Source organism: Coregonus lavaretus (assembly GCF_964263955.1).
Source record: "Coregonus lavaretus genome assembly, chromosome: 6".
Classification (NCBI taxonomy): domain Eukaryota; kingdom Metazoa; phylum Chordata; class Actinopteri; order Salmoniformes; family Salmonidae; genus Coregonus; species Coregonus lavaretus.
Window position 1 is genome coordinate 10,953,464 of NC_139993.1, and position 14,485 is coordinate 10,967,948.

The 14,485-nt window shown below is 41.6% G+C and overlaps 1 protein-coding gene across 1 annotated transcript in view; it reads left to right on the forward strand.

Moving 5' to 3' along the window:
• The window catches only part of LOC311131164 (voltage-gated delayed rectifier potassium channel KCNH1-like), a gene marked incomplete at its 5' end in the record, with an annotated part of 53,145 nt that extends 38,924 nt beyond the window's left edge, over positions 1–14,221 (forward strand). The window contains one exon of the mRNA XM_084164008.1: positions 13,320–14,221. Within this exon, the coding sequence (XP_084020134.1) occupies positions 13,320–14,207 (888 nt within the window). The 3' untranslated portion in view covers positions 14,208–14,221. The remainder of the gene's footprint in view (positions 1–13,319) is intronic.
• Positions 14,222–14,485: the final 264 nt, after the last annotated feature.

Here is a 14,485-nt window from a genome sequence, read left to right on the forward strand (position 1 = left end):
ACGTCTTATTGATCTGAATATCAGTGCTGTAAACTTCTAGCCGTTAACCATGGTTGTGATGAGCGCGTTTCTTCATTGACTCTTTATACCCACTCAAACACTCAGAGCCTTAATACAGACAAGATATTGATAACTTGTAAACCGAGAACATCACTGAAAACCCACAGCATTTTCCATAAAACATCAAGTACTGAAATTGATTCAATTTTGCTGAAGAAAACACAGCGTATTCATCAGGAGGACATAGCTTATTCATCAGAAGGTGCTGTTGCTTCATCAAGATGCAATCCTCTGTCCTTGTCGTCATCATGCAATTCAACTTGAGTATATGTTAGTCAATAGAGGTCATGTTGACTAATACGATGACTCACTTTTACCGCATATCCTATTATGGTTAGTCACGATCTGCAACCTTTCTCGCTGTCATCAAGGTTATTGCTTTGTTTAGTCTACAAAAGCTTTCAGGTGCATAAGCCTCTTTAGGCAGCCACTGATCCACCGTACATTTTAGGTTAGGTAAGCAGAGGGGTTGATTTGGCTAATGCTAGAACCTGCTGTGAGGTATGATACAGGTCCGTGATCATTAGGCACCAAATTGAAGAAAACTAACTGACACAGGGAGGGACTACCTGGACCTGTCCAATTAGAAACGCTCATTGTTGTTTTCTATCGTGTGCCCTAATGAACACGACCCTGGTTCATTCATAGGGTCGTGGTGCCCCTTTCTGTAGGTTATGCCCATGGAAATCAGTAACACACCAGTTGATGGGCCAATTCTGGAGGCCCATCATAATAGCTTTTTATGTCTGTCGACAACCACCATCTTTCATAGACCTTTGCATTAACACGAGCTGATTAGGCATTTAGACAGTGAATGTCGATAAGGTCAAATGTTGATGAGTATAATAAGTCATATTGATTTCAGAAATAAATGTATTGCATAATTGACACAGTAGCTAGGTCCACCAAACTGACTTGTGCGTGATGACGTAGTGCACACAATGTACATCTTCGCTTAAGTTTTCATGTAACGAATACAAATATTTAAGTCGTAGTGGGAGGTCCACACACCATGTCATCGCGACTCCAAGTTTACTGCATAAAGGCATTTCCACTGCCATTTCGCGCATAATTAATTGTATTGACACAAAAAGATCCCACCATGTCAAACGAACAAATGATCTGTCAGCATTTATAAAATTGTATTGAAACTTCCTGTTCCCATCACAGCTGTCGCAATTTTTTTTATACGGTATGACTTTACTCGCATAAAAACTATGGTTGGAAACGTGGTTTATGTTACGTAAGTTTAATGAATGAACCATACACTCTGGAGAGACGGGACCAGATTCACCAACAAGGATTGAAGTAGCTTCCTATTTGTGTAGTTTATTTTTGTTGGGTGGTTTACTCAGATCGGTTGTGAAAAGGGAATAATTAGGGACACATCCATTGTGGATCTATCTTTACAAAATGAAATTAGCTATTAGCAGAGATACTGGGATATGCAGTCTGGATTTATTTTGGAAACTTAATTTCATGCCAGTTGATAAACCAAATTAATGACACATGATCAAAAGTCTCCAAAGCTGTCGATTACTAGTTTAAATAAGTACATTTCAATGCAACTATTGACATTGCAGCATAATCTGAGGTGAGAGAAGTGAAAATGCATAATATATATAAATATGCCACTTAGCAGACGCTTTTATCCAAAGCGCCTTACAGTGGCTTGCGAAAGTATTCACATCCCTTGGCATTTTTCCTATTTTGTTGCCTTACAACCTGGAATTAAAATGGATTTTTTGGGGGAGGTTGTATCATTTCATTTACTCAACATGCCTACCACTTTGAAGATGCAAAATATTTTTTGTGTGTGAAACAAACAAGAAATTAGACCCAAAAAAAAAGAACTTGAGTGTGCATAACTATTCACCCCCCCCCCCAAGTCAATACTTTGTAGAGCCACCTTTTGCAGCAATTACAGCTGCAAGTCTCTTGGGGTATGTCTCTATAAGCTTGGCACATTTAGCCACTGGGATTTTTGCCCATTCTTCAAGGCAAAACTGCTCCAGCTCCTTCAAGTTGGATGGGTTCCGTTGGTGTACAGCAATCGTTAAGTCATACCACAGATTCTCAATTGGATTGAGGTCTGGGCTTTGACTAGGCCATTCCAATACATTTAAATGTTTCCCCTTAAACCAGTCAAGTGTTGCTTTAGCAGGATGCTTAGGGTCATTGTCCTGCTGGAAGGTGAACCTCCGACCCAGATTTCCCCTCAAGAATTTCCCTGTATTTAGCGCCATTCATCATTCCTTCAATTCTGACCAGTTTCCCAGTCCCTGTCGATTTAAAAACATCCCTACAGCATGATGCTGCCACCACCATGCTTCACTGTGGGGATGATGTTCTCGGGGTGATGAGAGGTGTTGGGTTTGCGCCAGACATAGCATTTTCCTTGATGGCCAAAAAGCTCAATTTTAGTCTCATCTGACCAGAGTACCTTCTTCCATATGTTTGGGGAGTCTCCCACATGGCTTTTGACGAACACCAAACGTGTTTGCTTATTTTTTTCTTTAAGCAATGGCTTTTTTCTGGCCACTCTTCCGTAAAGCCCAGCTCTGTGGAGTGTACGGCTTAAAGTGGTCCAATGGACAGATACTCCAATCTCCGCTGTGGAGCTTTGCAGCTCCTTCAGGGTTATCTTTGGTCTCTTTGTTGCCTCTCTGATTAATGACCTCCTTTCCTTGTCCGTGAGTTTTGGTGGGCGGCCCTCTCTTGGCAGGTTTGTTGTGGTGCCACATTCTTTCAATTTTTTAAATAATGGATTTAAAGGTGCTCCTTGGGATGTTCAAAGTTTCGGATATTATTTTATAACCCAACCCTGATCTGTACTTCTCCACAACTTTGACCCTGACCTGTTTGGAGAGCTCCTTGGTCTTCATGGTGTCGCTTGCTTGGTGGTGCCCCTTGCTTAGTGGTAATGCAGACTCTGGGGCCTTTCAGAACAGGTGTATATATACTGAGATAATGTGACAGATCATGTGACACTTAGATTGCACACAGGTGGACTTTATTTAACTTATTATGTGACTTCTGAAGGTAATTGGTTGCACCAGATCTTATTTAGGGGCTTCATAGCAAAGGGGGTGAATACATATGCACGCACCACTTTTCCGTGATGTATTTTTTAGAATTTTTTGAAACAAGTTATTTTTTTATTTCATTTCACCAATTTTGACTATTTTGTGTATGTTCATTACATGGAATCCCAAAAACAATCCATTAAATTACAGGTTGTAATGCAACAAAATAGGAAAAACGACAAGGGGGATGAATACTTTTGCAAGGCACTGTCCAGTACAGCGAGTGCATACATTTGCTACATTATAATATAAACATTTGAAGAGAGAGCTGCTTTCAACTTCTTGTCTTATAGTGCCTGCAAGATGGATGTCAAATATGCATGAATCTTTAATATCACATTTATTTAACTGTTACATCATATTAATTAAATAGTTATGCATGGCTCATTCAACCTCACTCCTCACCCCTGTAACTTTACGCAGTTCTATCAATTGACCTAGTAAAAGAAGGTTTACAATTCATAAATACTTTATCTAGATAGTTGGGGCCCCATTCCAAGTTGAGAAAAGCATGCATTACTTTCACGTGAATCATTCATTGATGTCAATGGGAGACTTGCATGAAAATGTTTGTCAAACCCACAGATCTAAAGTTAGAAATACTGCCCCTTAGTGATGTTAATTGTGTCCAAATCATGTTGCACAAACCAAGGCCCTTGAGATTTGCATAAAGTAAAAAAAAAAAAAAGACATTTCAGAAGGGGAAGTAACCTAGGTGGTGAGTGGGGGAACTCCTTCAGGGCTATGGTCAGATCCTCTTCTCGGTTCTGCTTTACCATGAAACTGATTTTTTTTTTTTATCCCTTCTGTACCAGAAATCAAAAGGTCAAGGTGAGAAACAGGAAGTGTGAAAGACCTCCAGTATTGCAGTTTTGAGTGCAGCAGCAAGGGGCTTTGCACAAAAAGTGTTTAATAGATTAACACACGAGCTCTGGGAATATATTGTTACAACAGAGAGACATTAGTCATTCGTTCGATCACTGTCCATGCGCCAAGAATTTCAATTCGTAATCAGTCATTCAATCAATACATTTTCATGTGTATATCACTTTTTACAAATGAAGTGGTCGAAAAAAAAGCATGGGCCTCAAATCCACAAAGAGCAAAGGCGACTGGAGTAAAGAAAAACCTTGAGAAGAACTAGACCCTAGAGAGGTAAACCCATACTTCTCTGACTGGCTGATCAGATAGTTCAGGGTTCATAATATTGACCACCAATGCCAGACAGTTGTCCTTTAAAGGCAAAGTCAAAGCAGAGCCTGGCAATGTTGCCACCACATCATGGTGGAAGCCAGCCAACAGAGATAAAACACACTACAATCATATTCCCTCACAATCATATTGGGCAATACTTGACTTCTACAATATAGTACCTACTACCACATACTTACTACCACTTCCATGTTGTGCTACGATGACTACTACTGCTTCTACAGCTACAGAGTACATAACTATTAACAAGATAAGTAACACCAACTTTTTGATCAAAAGACAAATCCTATCACAGGAGGTTGGTGGCACCTTATTTTGGGAGGACGGGCTCGTGGTAATCGCTGGAGCGGAATCAGTGGAATAGTATCAAACACATGGTTTGATGCCATTCCATTCACTCCATTCCAGCCAATAATATGAGCCGTCCTCCCCTCAGCAGCCTCCACTGAATCCCTAGGCTGATTAAACACCAGGTGGGTATTGTCTACCATCACCAGTCTCTCTCTCCATCTTCTTCCCATTCTCTTTTTCTCCTCTTTATTTCCCTTTCGTTGTCTCTCCACCCCTCTCACGGCCTCTCCCTTCCCCTGATCGATCTGAAACCCAGCCCTGCTGCATGGGACCCGTTCTGCCACACTGTGCAATAATTATCTCCTGTGTGAGAAATGACCCTGACTCGCTTGAGTAGGCACAGCGCTGGTCTTCCACCTGCAATACTCCATACTGCATCCTCTGCTGTCGCTTCACAGGACAGATCTTTTTACATTACACATCAGGATTTAAAAAATAAATCCCCCTGCTCTATAAGGTTTGTATGTATTTTTCACCAATCAAAGATCTAAATCTAATACAATAATCTGATGAACTACAGTATTTGTGCTGTATTTCCTAATAACACAGTGATCTACATGATTTCTACTTAAGGCACCAGCTGTTTCATATAACATTAAACAACAAGCAACAATAATCCACTCTACAAAGCATGATGTACTAACTACTCTCTTGTTCTTCATCTCTGTTTTATTATAAGACTACCAAGACCTTTTAAATTCCCCTGACCCATACATTATTCCATTGTCACGATTCAATTTGACTCAAGAATAGAACGTTTGAAGCGTAGCATAAAGTAACCAGTCCATCCAGTATGCATAATAATACAGTCCACACTCAAAGGCAATTACTGTTATTTGTTTAATTTAGGAGTATAGGTTAGACCAATTATGCACCAAAGACATCTTAAAATCTGTTTTTATGTTGTTGTGCGTAATATGCGGTAGGCTATGTATTGTGTAACGGCACAGTCATTATTTTAATTCAGGTTTTTTTTTTTCGGGCTTGGGCTCATACTGTACATACTGTAGGCCTATGCATATACATAGGCTCTAATATGCATATGGGTGTTTTCAATTAATCATCATAGAAAGCGCTGTCCATTTCATTGTTAGGCTTTGAAACAACATCCATAATAACCACTCAGTTTCAACCTGTTGTTGAACTTCCTTCTTCAAATTGATCTATCACGGTGAGGTGAATTTTAAAAGCACGATACTGTTTTGATGATGTTGAAGTGTTCGATGTGATTTTCATGTGGTTAGAGGGACAATAGAGCACTGAGTACCAGGGCCAGGTTGCATAAAATGTCTCAAGTTAATTTCCCCCTTATCTTTTCCCTTAAAGTTTCCTTTAATTTAAGTCTGTTGCACAAAACATTTTAAGGTGAATTTCCCCCTTAAAATAAGTGAAAAAGTTAAGTGCCCATGAGGTCCCTTAACTGATCATTCAGTATGGATATCAATGTAAACAGCATTTGTGGAGGTGAATGTTGCTTTCATCTGCTCTGGTTACAAAATGAAAACATTAAGCAGCTAGCTACTTAGCTAAACAATGGAAGGTGCACAATCCATGGCTACAAAGCTAGCTGGCTAGTTAGCTATAGCTACTCTGTAAGCTAGCTTGACCTACTAGAAAGTAATATAAACAAGTTGAGAAAAAAGTAACTAGAAGAAATGTGGTTTATTATCTGCTGAAGAATTTGGTTATCCTGTCTTGATTGTAGAACTTCTATTTTGCTATCTCATAAAATGGAGACTTCAGTGAATCAGGAAGTCTCCATGGTAACCAGATACTCTTTCTGTCATACATGCCTTCAAACTACCGTAAAACCCCTTAAGTATGCCCTTACCCAAGGAAATATTTGAGCGGCTCTATGCAACGCCCTTAAACAATTCACTTAGGTAAGGGAAAAGTATTCCTTAAGGGAAACACTTAAGATGTTTTATGCAACCGGGCCCACGCCATTAGCGACCTGATGGTCCCCTTATGAAAAAAAGATTGTAGTCAGAGTGCATTATAACTGCAGTATGCTGAAAATACTGCGTCCAAAATAACAGGGTTTTTTTCTGCAGTAATTTTGCAGTGTACCTGCAGTGAGAGTGCATTATAACTGTAGTTCAACTGCAATACACCACAGTTATTCTGCAATTACTGGATCCAAAATACCACAGTTGACTGCAGTTACTGCACTTTTACTGCAGTTTCAAAACTGTAATCTTTTTTTTTAAGGGTCGTTAGTGAGTTGGTACACTCACAATGGCTGCCTGGTATTGTGATGCAATAATTTCCGTGGTAATGTAGAATGTTCATTCAAATTATGTTAACTGATGTGGCTCATGCAATGGAATGTTTTTATTTAATTTTTTATGTCAGTTGAGTCAACAAATCACAGCACATATTGATGGGTGCACTTCCTGCTTTTACTTCCTGCTTTGCTCCTATGGATACACTCGCAATGGCCGCCAGTCCACCCAGTATGCCATCGTTGACTTGAATGGAGATTCTAATCATTCTATTTCTATAGCAGCATATGCATTGAGAAGCAGAGAGGAGAAAATTCACCCTCGTTCCATTTTTAGGCACCCACCACTTGCATTCGTTTTTTAGTAGTTCTGAGCGATTAGTGCTTTTTGAGGTCGGTTTTGTTTCGGTTCAATTATTTAAAATAATCACGGTTTTTGGTTTCGATTATTTGGGTTGAATGCTGTAACAGAATAAAACGATTTAATAAAAGTCTCATGATGGTAGTGACTGCCCAATACTGCTTCTCACTTATTAACCATCATTTATTCATATTACTTGACTTTACACTAAAAATATTTTATTATATTACATTTGTTTTATTTGATGACTATTTAATTCCAAGTCATCATCTCTATAGAGCTTCTGCATATGCTGTCTGACAAAATCACTATTTTCTAGTTCTTCTAAGTAAATAAGGCATACTTTTATGACTACGAATACCAACTGTCAATCACTTAGAACATGTATTTTAGGTACAGACACCTCGCGAAGCAACAGCTGTTCTCTATATCCCCTCATGACCATGCATTCTTCTGCCGCTTCCTTAGAAGGCATAAAAGAAACACAGACCGGACAAGTAGATGCACAATGGATTACTGTCATTGTAGTTAAATACCACGTTTTATGCACTAAACTATGTAGAATATTGGCCTGTTGGAAACTTCAACTCCCTACTACATCACACAGTTCAGGCTGGATATGATTTTATCTCTAGAGAAACTGTGCAATGTGCGCATTGAGCTCACAGAAAAAAACTGAACAAAATGGAATTAAAATAATTGTACCGACATTGGTTAATCACTCAGCACTACTTTTTAGCCCTTCCTCAGGTCAAGGAGTTATCATCACAGCTCTCTGCTCTGCCAAAAATACAAGATATCTGATTGGCTGTTCAGGGGATTGTACTTCATGAATACACAAATGTAATTTGCACTGTGGGATAGTCTATGCCTTTTGGAGAAGCCTCTGGAGAAGAGTCTGAATGTGTATTAGTCATAGACGGCCTCTGTTTGACCGGACAGCTAAAACTGCATTTGCAGTTTGAAATATCTGAAATATCTGATGTGACGAGATAACCAATTAATTTAAGTTACTTGTTTAGACTAATACAATTTCAAGGTTTCAAATAAATGCTTCCAAAACCATACCTGTGCTCATAGCTGCAGGAATTAAGCTTCTCTTTAAAAATATGATAACCTGAATGTATCTTAGGTTAAAGAGATGGTATGAAAACAGTATGTACCAGATGTATGCAAAGGTACTTAATTAATCTCCAAGAGAGCAAAGTATTTTGGTTCTTTGCACAAATAGCATTCGGAAAGTATTCAGACCCCTTGACTTTTTCCACATTTTGTTACGTTACAGCCTTATTCTAAATGGATTAAATTGCTTTTTTCCCCTCATCAATCTACACACTATACCCATTTTACATTTTAGTCATTTAGCAGATGCTCTGATCCAGAGCGACTTACAGTTAGTGAGTGCATACATTTTTCATACTGCCCCCCCGTGGGAATCGAACCCACAACCCTGGCGTTGCAAGCGCCATGCTCTACCAACTGAGCTACAGGAGGCTGTAGCTCATAATGACGAAGCAAAATCAGGTTTTGATAAAGTTTAGCATATTTACATAAGGATTCAGACCCTTTATTTAATACTTTGTTGAAGCACCTTTGGCAGCGATTATAGCCTCGAGTCTTCTTGGGTATGACGCTACAAGCTTGACACACCTGTATTTGGGGAGCGTCGCTGCACAGCTATTTTCAGGTCTCTCCAGAGATGTTCGATCAGGTTCAAGTCTGGGATCTGGCTGGGCCACTCAAGGACATTCAGAGACTTGTCCCGAAGCCACTCCTGTGTTGTCTTGGCTGTGTGCTTAGGGTTGTTGTCCTGTTGGAAGGTGAACCTTCACCCTAGTCTGAGGTCCTGAGCGCTCTGGAGCAGGTTTTTATCAAGGATCTTCCTGTACTTTGCTCCGTTCATCTTTGCCTCGATCCTGACTAGTCTCACAGTCCCTGCCGCTGAAAGACATCCCCACAGCATGATGCTGCCACCACCATGATTCACCGTAGGGATGTTGCCAGGTTTCCTCCAGACGTGACACTTGGCATTCAGGCCAAAGACTTCAATCTTGGTTTCATCAGATCAGAGAATCTAGTCTTTAGGTGCCTTTCGGCAAACTCCAAGCGGGCTGTCATGTGCCTTTTACTGAGGAGTGGCTTCCGTCTAGCCACTCTACCATAAAGGCCTGATTGGTGGAGTGCTGCAGAGATGGTTGTCCTTCTGGAAGGTTCTCCCATCTCCACAGAGGAACTCTGGAGCTCTATCAGAGTGACCATCGGGTTCTTGGTCACCTCCCTCACCAAGTCCTTTCTCCCCTGATTGCTCAGTTTGGCCGGGCAGCCAGCTCTAGGAAGAGTCTCTGTAGTTTCAAACCTCTTCCGTTTAAGAATGATGGAGGCCACTGTGTTCTAGGTGACCTTCAATGCTGCAGAAATGTTTTGGTACCCTTCCCCAGATCTGTGCCTTGACACAATCCTGTCTCAGAGCTCTACGGACAATTCCTTCAACCTCATGGCTTGGTTTTTGCTCTAACATGCACTGTCAACTGTGGGACCTTATATAGAAAGGTGAACTCCAATCAAGTTGTAGAAACATCTCCAGGATCATCAATGGAAACAGGATGAACCTGAGCTCAATTTCGAGTCTCATAGCAAAGGGTCTGAATACTTATGTAAATAAGGTATTTCTGTTTTTTATTTTTTATAAATTTGCAAAACATTCTAAAAACCTGTTTTCACTTAGTCATTATGGGGTATTGTGTGTAGACTGATGAGAAGAAAATAAAATCATTTGTAGAATAAGGCTGTAATGTAACAAAATGTGGAAAAAGTCAACAGGTCTGAATACTTTCCGAATGCAATGCATAAGGGAATTTGAAGCTGGGGGATTCATATGCCTTTAAGGAATTCATTCAATTAAAGTTAACCAAGTGCATTCGTATGTCTTTACACAATTAGGTCATTGTATATTCGCCAACTGAGTGTGTGGTCTGAAAAATTATAAATATTAGCTGTGCAAGTGTAAAATCCCTTTATTGATATAGTACCGTAGCCAACAATGGTCTTTTGATTACGTTTCCTATCCCCATACATTACTTATTTATTTGTGTATTGTTTTGTGTCACCTGCCATGATTTCAATGTGGTTCAATACATTTATCCATTTTAAAAGGGGCCACACTTTGCATTTCCACTGCCTCGATAAATAACTATGGTGAGCGGAAGCTGCTTTACTTTTTGCCACTACTGCTTTGTGTTTGTGTAGCTAAATAAAGACCACTGTGTTACTAAATAAAGACCACTGTGTTACATAAACACAATGCAGACTTCTTGTTCCCGTGAGCTTCCAGCTGGCCATTCAAAATGAAATAAATAAATAAATGAAATGAATGAGACAAACAAAAACCACACTGATATGTTTAGGGCATTAAGCGTTTGTGTCCTCATAGTAGTAGCCTACTAGTCGATGCTAACGTGCCAGTTCCACATGTTTATAGTAATGATGTTGCACAATATTACCTTTACATTTTATCTAATTAAACATTACCACTTCCAAACTCTCTACGATTGAGCTTTGAATTACAGTCAAACCTGGTTAGTCAGTGCCAACTTCCCCTATGAGGCATGAACTACAGTGAGGGAAAAAAGTATTTGATCCCCTGCTGATTTTGTACGTTTGCCCACTGACAAAGAAATGATCAGTCTATAATTTTAATGGTAGGTTTATTTGAACAGTGAGAGACAGAATAACAACAAAAAAATCCAGAAAAACCCATGTCAAAAATGTTATGAATTGATTTGCATTTTAATGAGGGAAATAAGTATTTGACCCCTCTGCAAAACATGACTTAGTACTTGGTGGCAAAACCCTTGTTGGCAATCACAGAGGTCAGACATTTCTTGTAGTTGGCCACCAGGTTTGCACACATCTCAGGAGGGATTTTGTCCCACTCCTCTTTGCAGATCTTCTCCAAGTCATTAAGGTTTCGAGGCTGATGTTTGGCAACTCGAACCTTCAGCTCCCTCCACAGATTTTCTATGGGATTAAGGTCTGGAGACTGGCTAGGCCACTCCAGGACCTTAATGTGCTTCTTCTTGAGTCACTCCTTTGTTGCCTTGGCCGTGTGTTTTGGGTCATTGTCATGCTGGAATACCAATTTTCAATGCCCTGGCTGAGGGAAGGAAGTTCTCACCCAAGATTTGACGGTACATGGCCCCGTCCATCATCCCTTTGATGCGGTGAAGTTGGCCTGTCCCCTTAGCAGAAAAACACCCCCAAAGCATAATGTTTCCACCTCCATGTTTGACGGTGGGGATGGTGTTCTTGGGGTCATAGGCAGCATTCCTCCTCCTCCAAACACAGCGAGTTGAGTTGATGCCAAAGAACTCCATTTTGGTCTCATCTGACCACAACACTTTCACCCAGTTCTCCTCTGAATCATTCAGATGTTCATTGGCAAACTTTGGACGGGCATGTATATGTGCTTTCTTGAGCAGGGGGACCTTGCAGGCGCTGCAGGATTTCAGTCCTTCACGGCGTAGTGTATTACCAATTGTTTTCTTGGTGACTATGGTCCCAGCTGTCTTGAGATCATTGACAAGATCCTCCCGTGTAGTTCTGGGTTGATTCCTCACCGTTCTCATGATCATTTCAACTCCACGAGGTGAGATCTTGCATGGAGCCCCAGGCCGAGGGAGATTGACAGTTCTTTTGTGTTTCTTACATTTGCAAATAATCGCACCAACTGTTGTCACCTTCTCACCAAGCTGCTTGGCGATGGTCTTGAAGCCCATTCCAGCCTTGTGTAGGTCTACAATCTTGTCCCTGACATCCTTGGAGAGCTCTTTGGTCTTGGCCATGGTGGAGAGTTTGGAATCTGATTGATTGATTGCTTCTGTGGACAGGTGTCTTTTATACAGGTAACAAGCTGAGATTAGGAGAACTCCCTTTAAGAGTATGCTTCTAATCTCAGCTCGGTACCTGTATAAAAGACACCTAGGAGCCAGAAATCTTTCTGATTGAGAGGGGGTCAAATACTTATTTCCCTCATTAAAATGCAAATCAATTTATAACATTTTTGACATACGTTTTTCTGGAATAATTTTTTTGTTATTCTGTCTCTCACTGTTCAAATAAACCTACCATCATTTCTTTGTCAGTGGGCAAACGTACAAAATCAGCAGGGGATCAAATACTTTTTTCCCTCACTGTATTCCCAAATGCCAACACTTTATTGTTCCCACGCTTTTGCTTCATGAAAGAATTACAGTACCTCTTTCTTAGGACATCACCACCATCTGACCTTCCATGTCGAAAAACATCATAGAAAAATGGGGGCTGTTTTTCATGGTTTGGGGTAGGCCCTTTAGTTTCAGTGAAGGGAAATCTTAACACTACAGCATACAATGACATTCTAGACGATTCTGTGCTTCCAACTTTGTGGCAACAGTTTGGGGAAGGCCCTTTCCTGTTTCAGCATGACAATGCCCCTGTTTACAAAGCGAGGTGCATACAGAAATGGTTTGTTGAGATCGGTGTGGAAGAACTTGACTGGCCTGCACAGAGCCCTGACCTCAACCCCATCGAACACCTTTGCAATTAATTGGACCGCCAACTACGAGCCAGGCCTAATCGTCCAACAGCAGTGCCCGACCTCACTAATGCTCTTGTGGCTGAATGGAAGCAAGTCCCCGCTGCAATGTTCCAACATCTAGCGGAAAGCCTTCCCAGAAGAGTGGATGCTGTTGTAGCAGCAAAGGAGGGACCAACTCCATAATAATGCCCATGATTTTGGAATGAGATGTTTGACGAACAGGTCTCCACATACTTTTGGTCATGTAGTGTATGTTTGGAGGCTGAGGGACATTATGCTCTTATCCTTCAGTTTAGAAACGTTTAAGTGTCCAAATTAATACTTCAAGTTAAAGTTAAAATACTTCAAGGGTAACCCATTGAGTAGATGTAATGCAGCAAATGTCATTTTGGACCCAATAGATTTAAGATGGGCTTGATCCCAACCTGATGTTCTGTTTTCTTGTTACAGATAGTGTTCCGGAAGATCAGTGATGTGAAACGCGAGGAAGAGGAGATGCTCAAGAGGAATAACGAGGCCCCTCTGAACCTTCCTCCGGACCACCCCGTCCGTCGCCTCTTCCAGCGCTTCCGGCAGCAGAGGGAGGCGCGACTGGCAGCGGAGCGAGCCAGTCAGGGGGAGCCACCGGACGTGGAGAAGGGCATCGTCCAACTAGAGCAAACCAAGGTCCAGGAGGTCCTCGCCTCTACCAGCATCATCATGGTGACCGAGAGCCCTGCCACTCCCACAGCTTCGTCCACATCGTCGTCTTTGTCCTCCAGGCCTTCTAGCCGAGTCATGCTTAATGCCCCTGCCGTCCAAAACGGCAACCTTGTAGGCTGCAAGTCCGCAGAGCCTCCGCCAAAGTACAAAAAGGGCTGGGGTCGTTTCAAGGAGTCTGTTGTGAAAGCAGAGTCGTGGAGCAGCGTTTCAAAGGCCGAGTCCATGGAGACCTTGCCGGACAGGACAAAGTCCCATAACGAGATGTCTCTCAAGAAGACAGACTCTTGTGACAGCGGTATTACTAAGAGCGACCTGCGCTTAGATAACGTGGGTGACGCCCGCACTCCACAGGACCAGAGCCCTGTGCAGTCAGAAGGGAAGCTGGTTGTTTGTCCTATACCCGTACAGACCATGCACGCCTCTTTCCTGGAGCTGAAGCAGCAACTTAGGGGAGACATCAGGTCTCTTAATGGCCGCATGGCGGTGGTGGAGGCACAGCTGGCCGAGATGCTTCAACTGCTCAAATCGAAAAAGACCTCTGGTTCGAGAAAGGCCTCTCGCTCATCCAGTTTCTTTGAGATGTCACGACCGGCATCCCCCGATTCCGATAAGGACAACAGCTTCTCACAATCTTGACACTGCATGTTTTGTCAGTCTATGCAGTGTTTCCCAACTCCAGTCCCCGAGTAACCCCAACAGTACACATTTATGTTGTAGCCCCAGACAAGCACACCTGATTCAACTAATTATCAAGCCCTCAATGAGTTGAATCAAGTGAGTTTGTCCAGTGCTACACCAAAAATGTGTGCTGTTGGGGGTACTCGAACTGGAGTTGGGAAACATTGGTCTATGGGACATGAAGTGAATACATCCTAGAGTTCATCCAGGAGCTGGCTGCGGTGTCGCAAAAATGT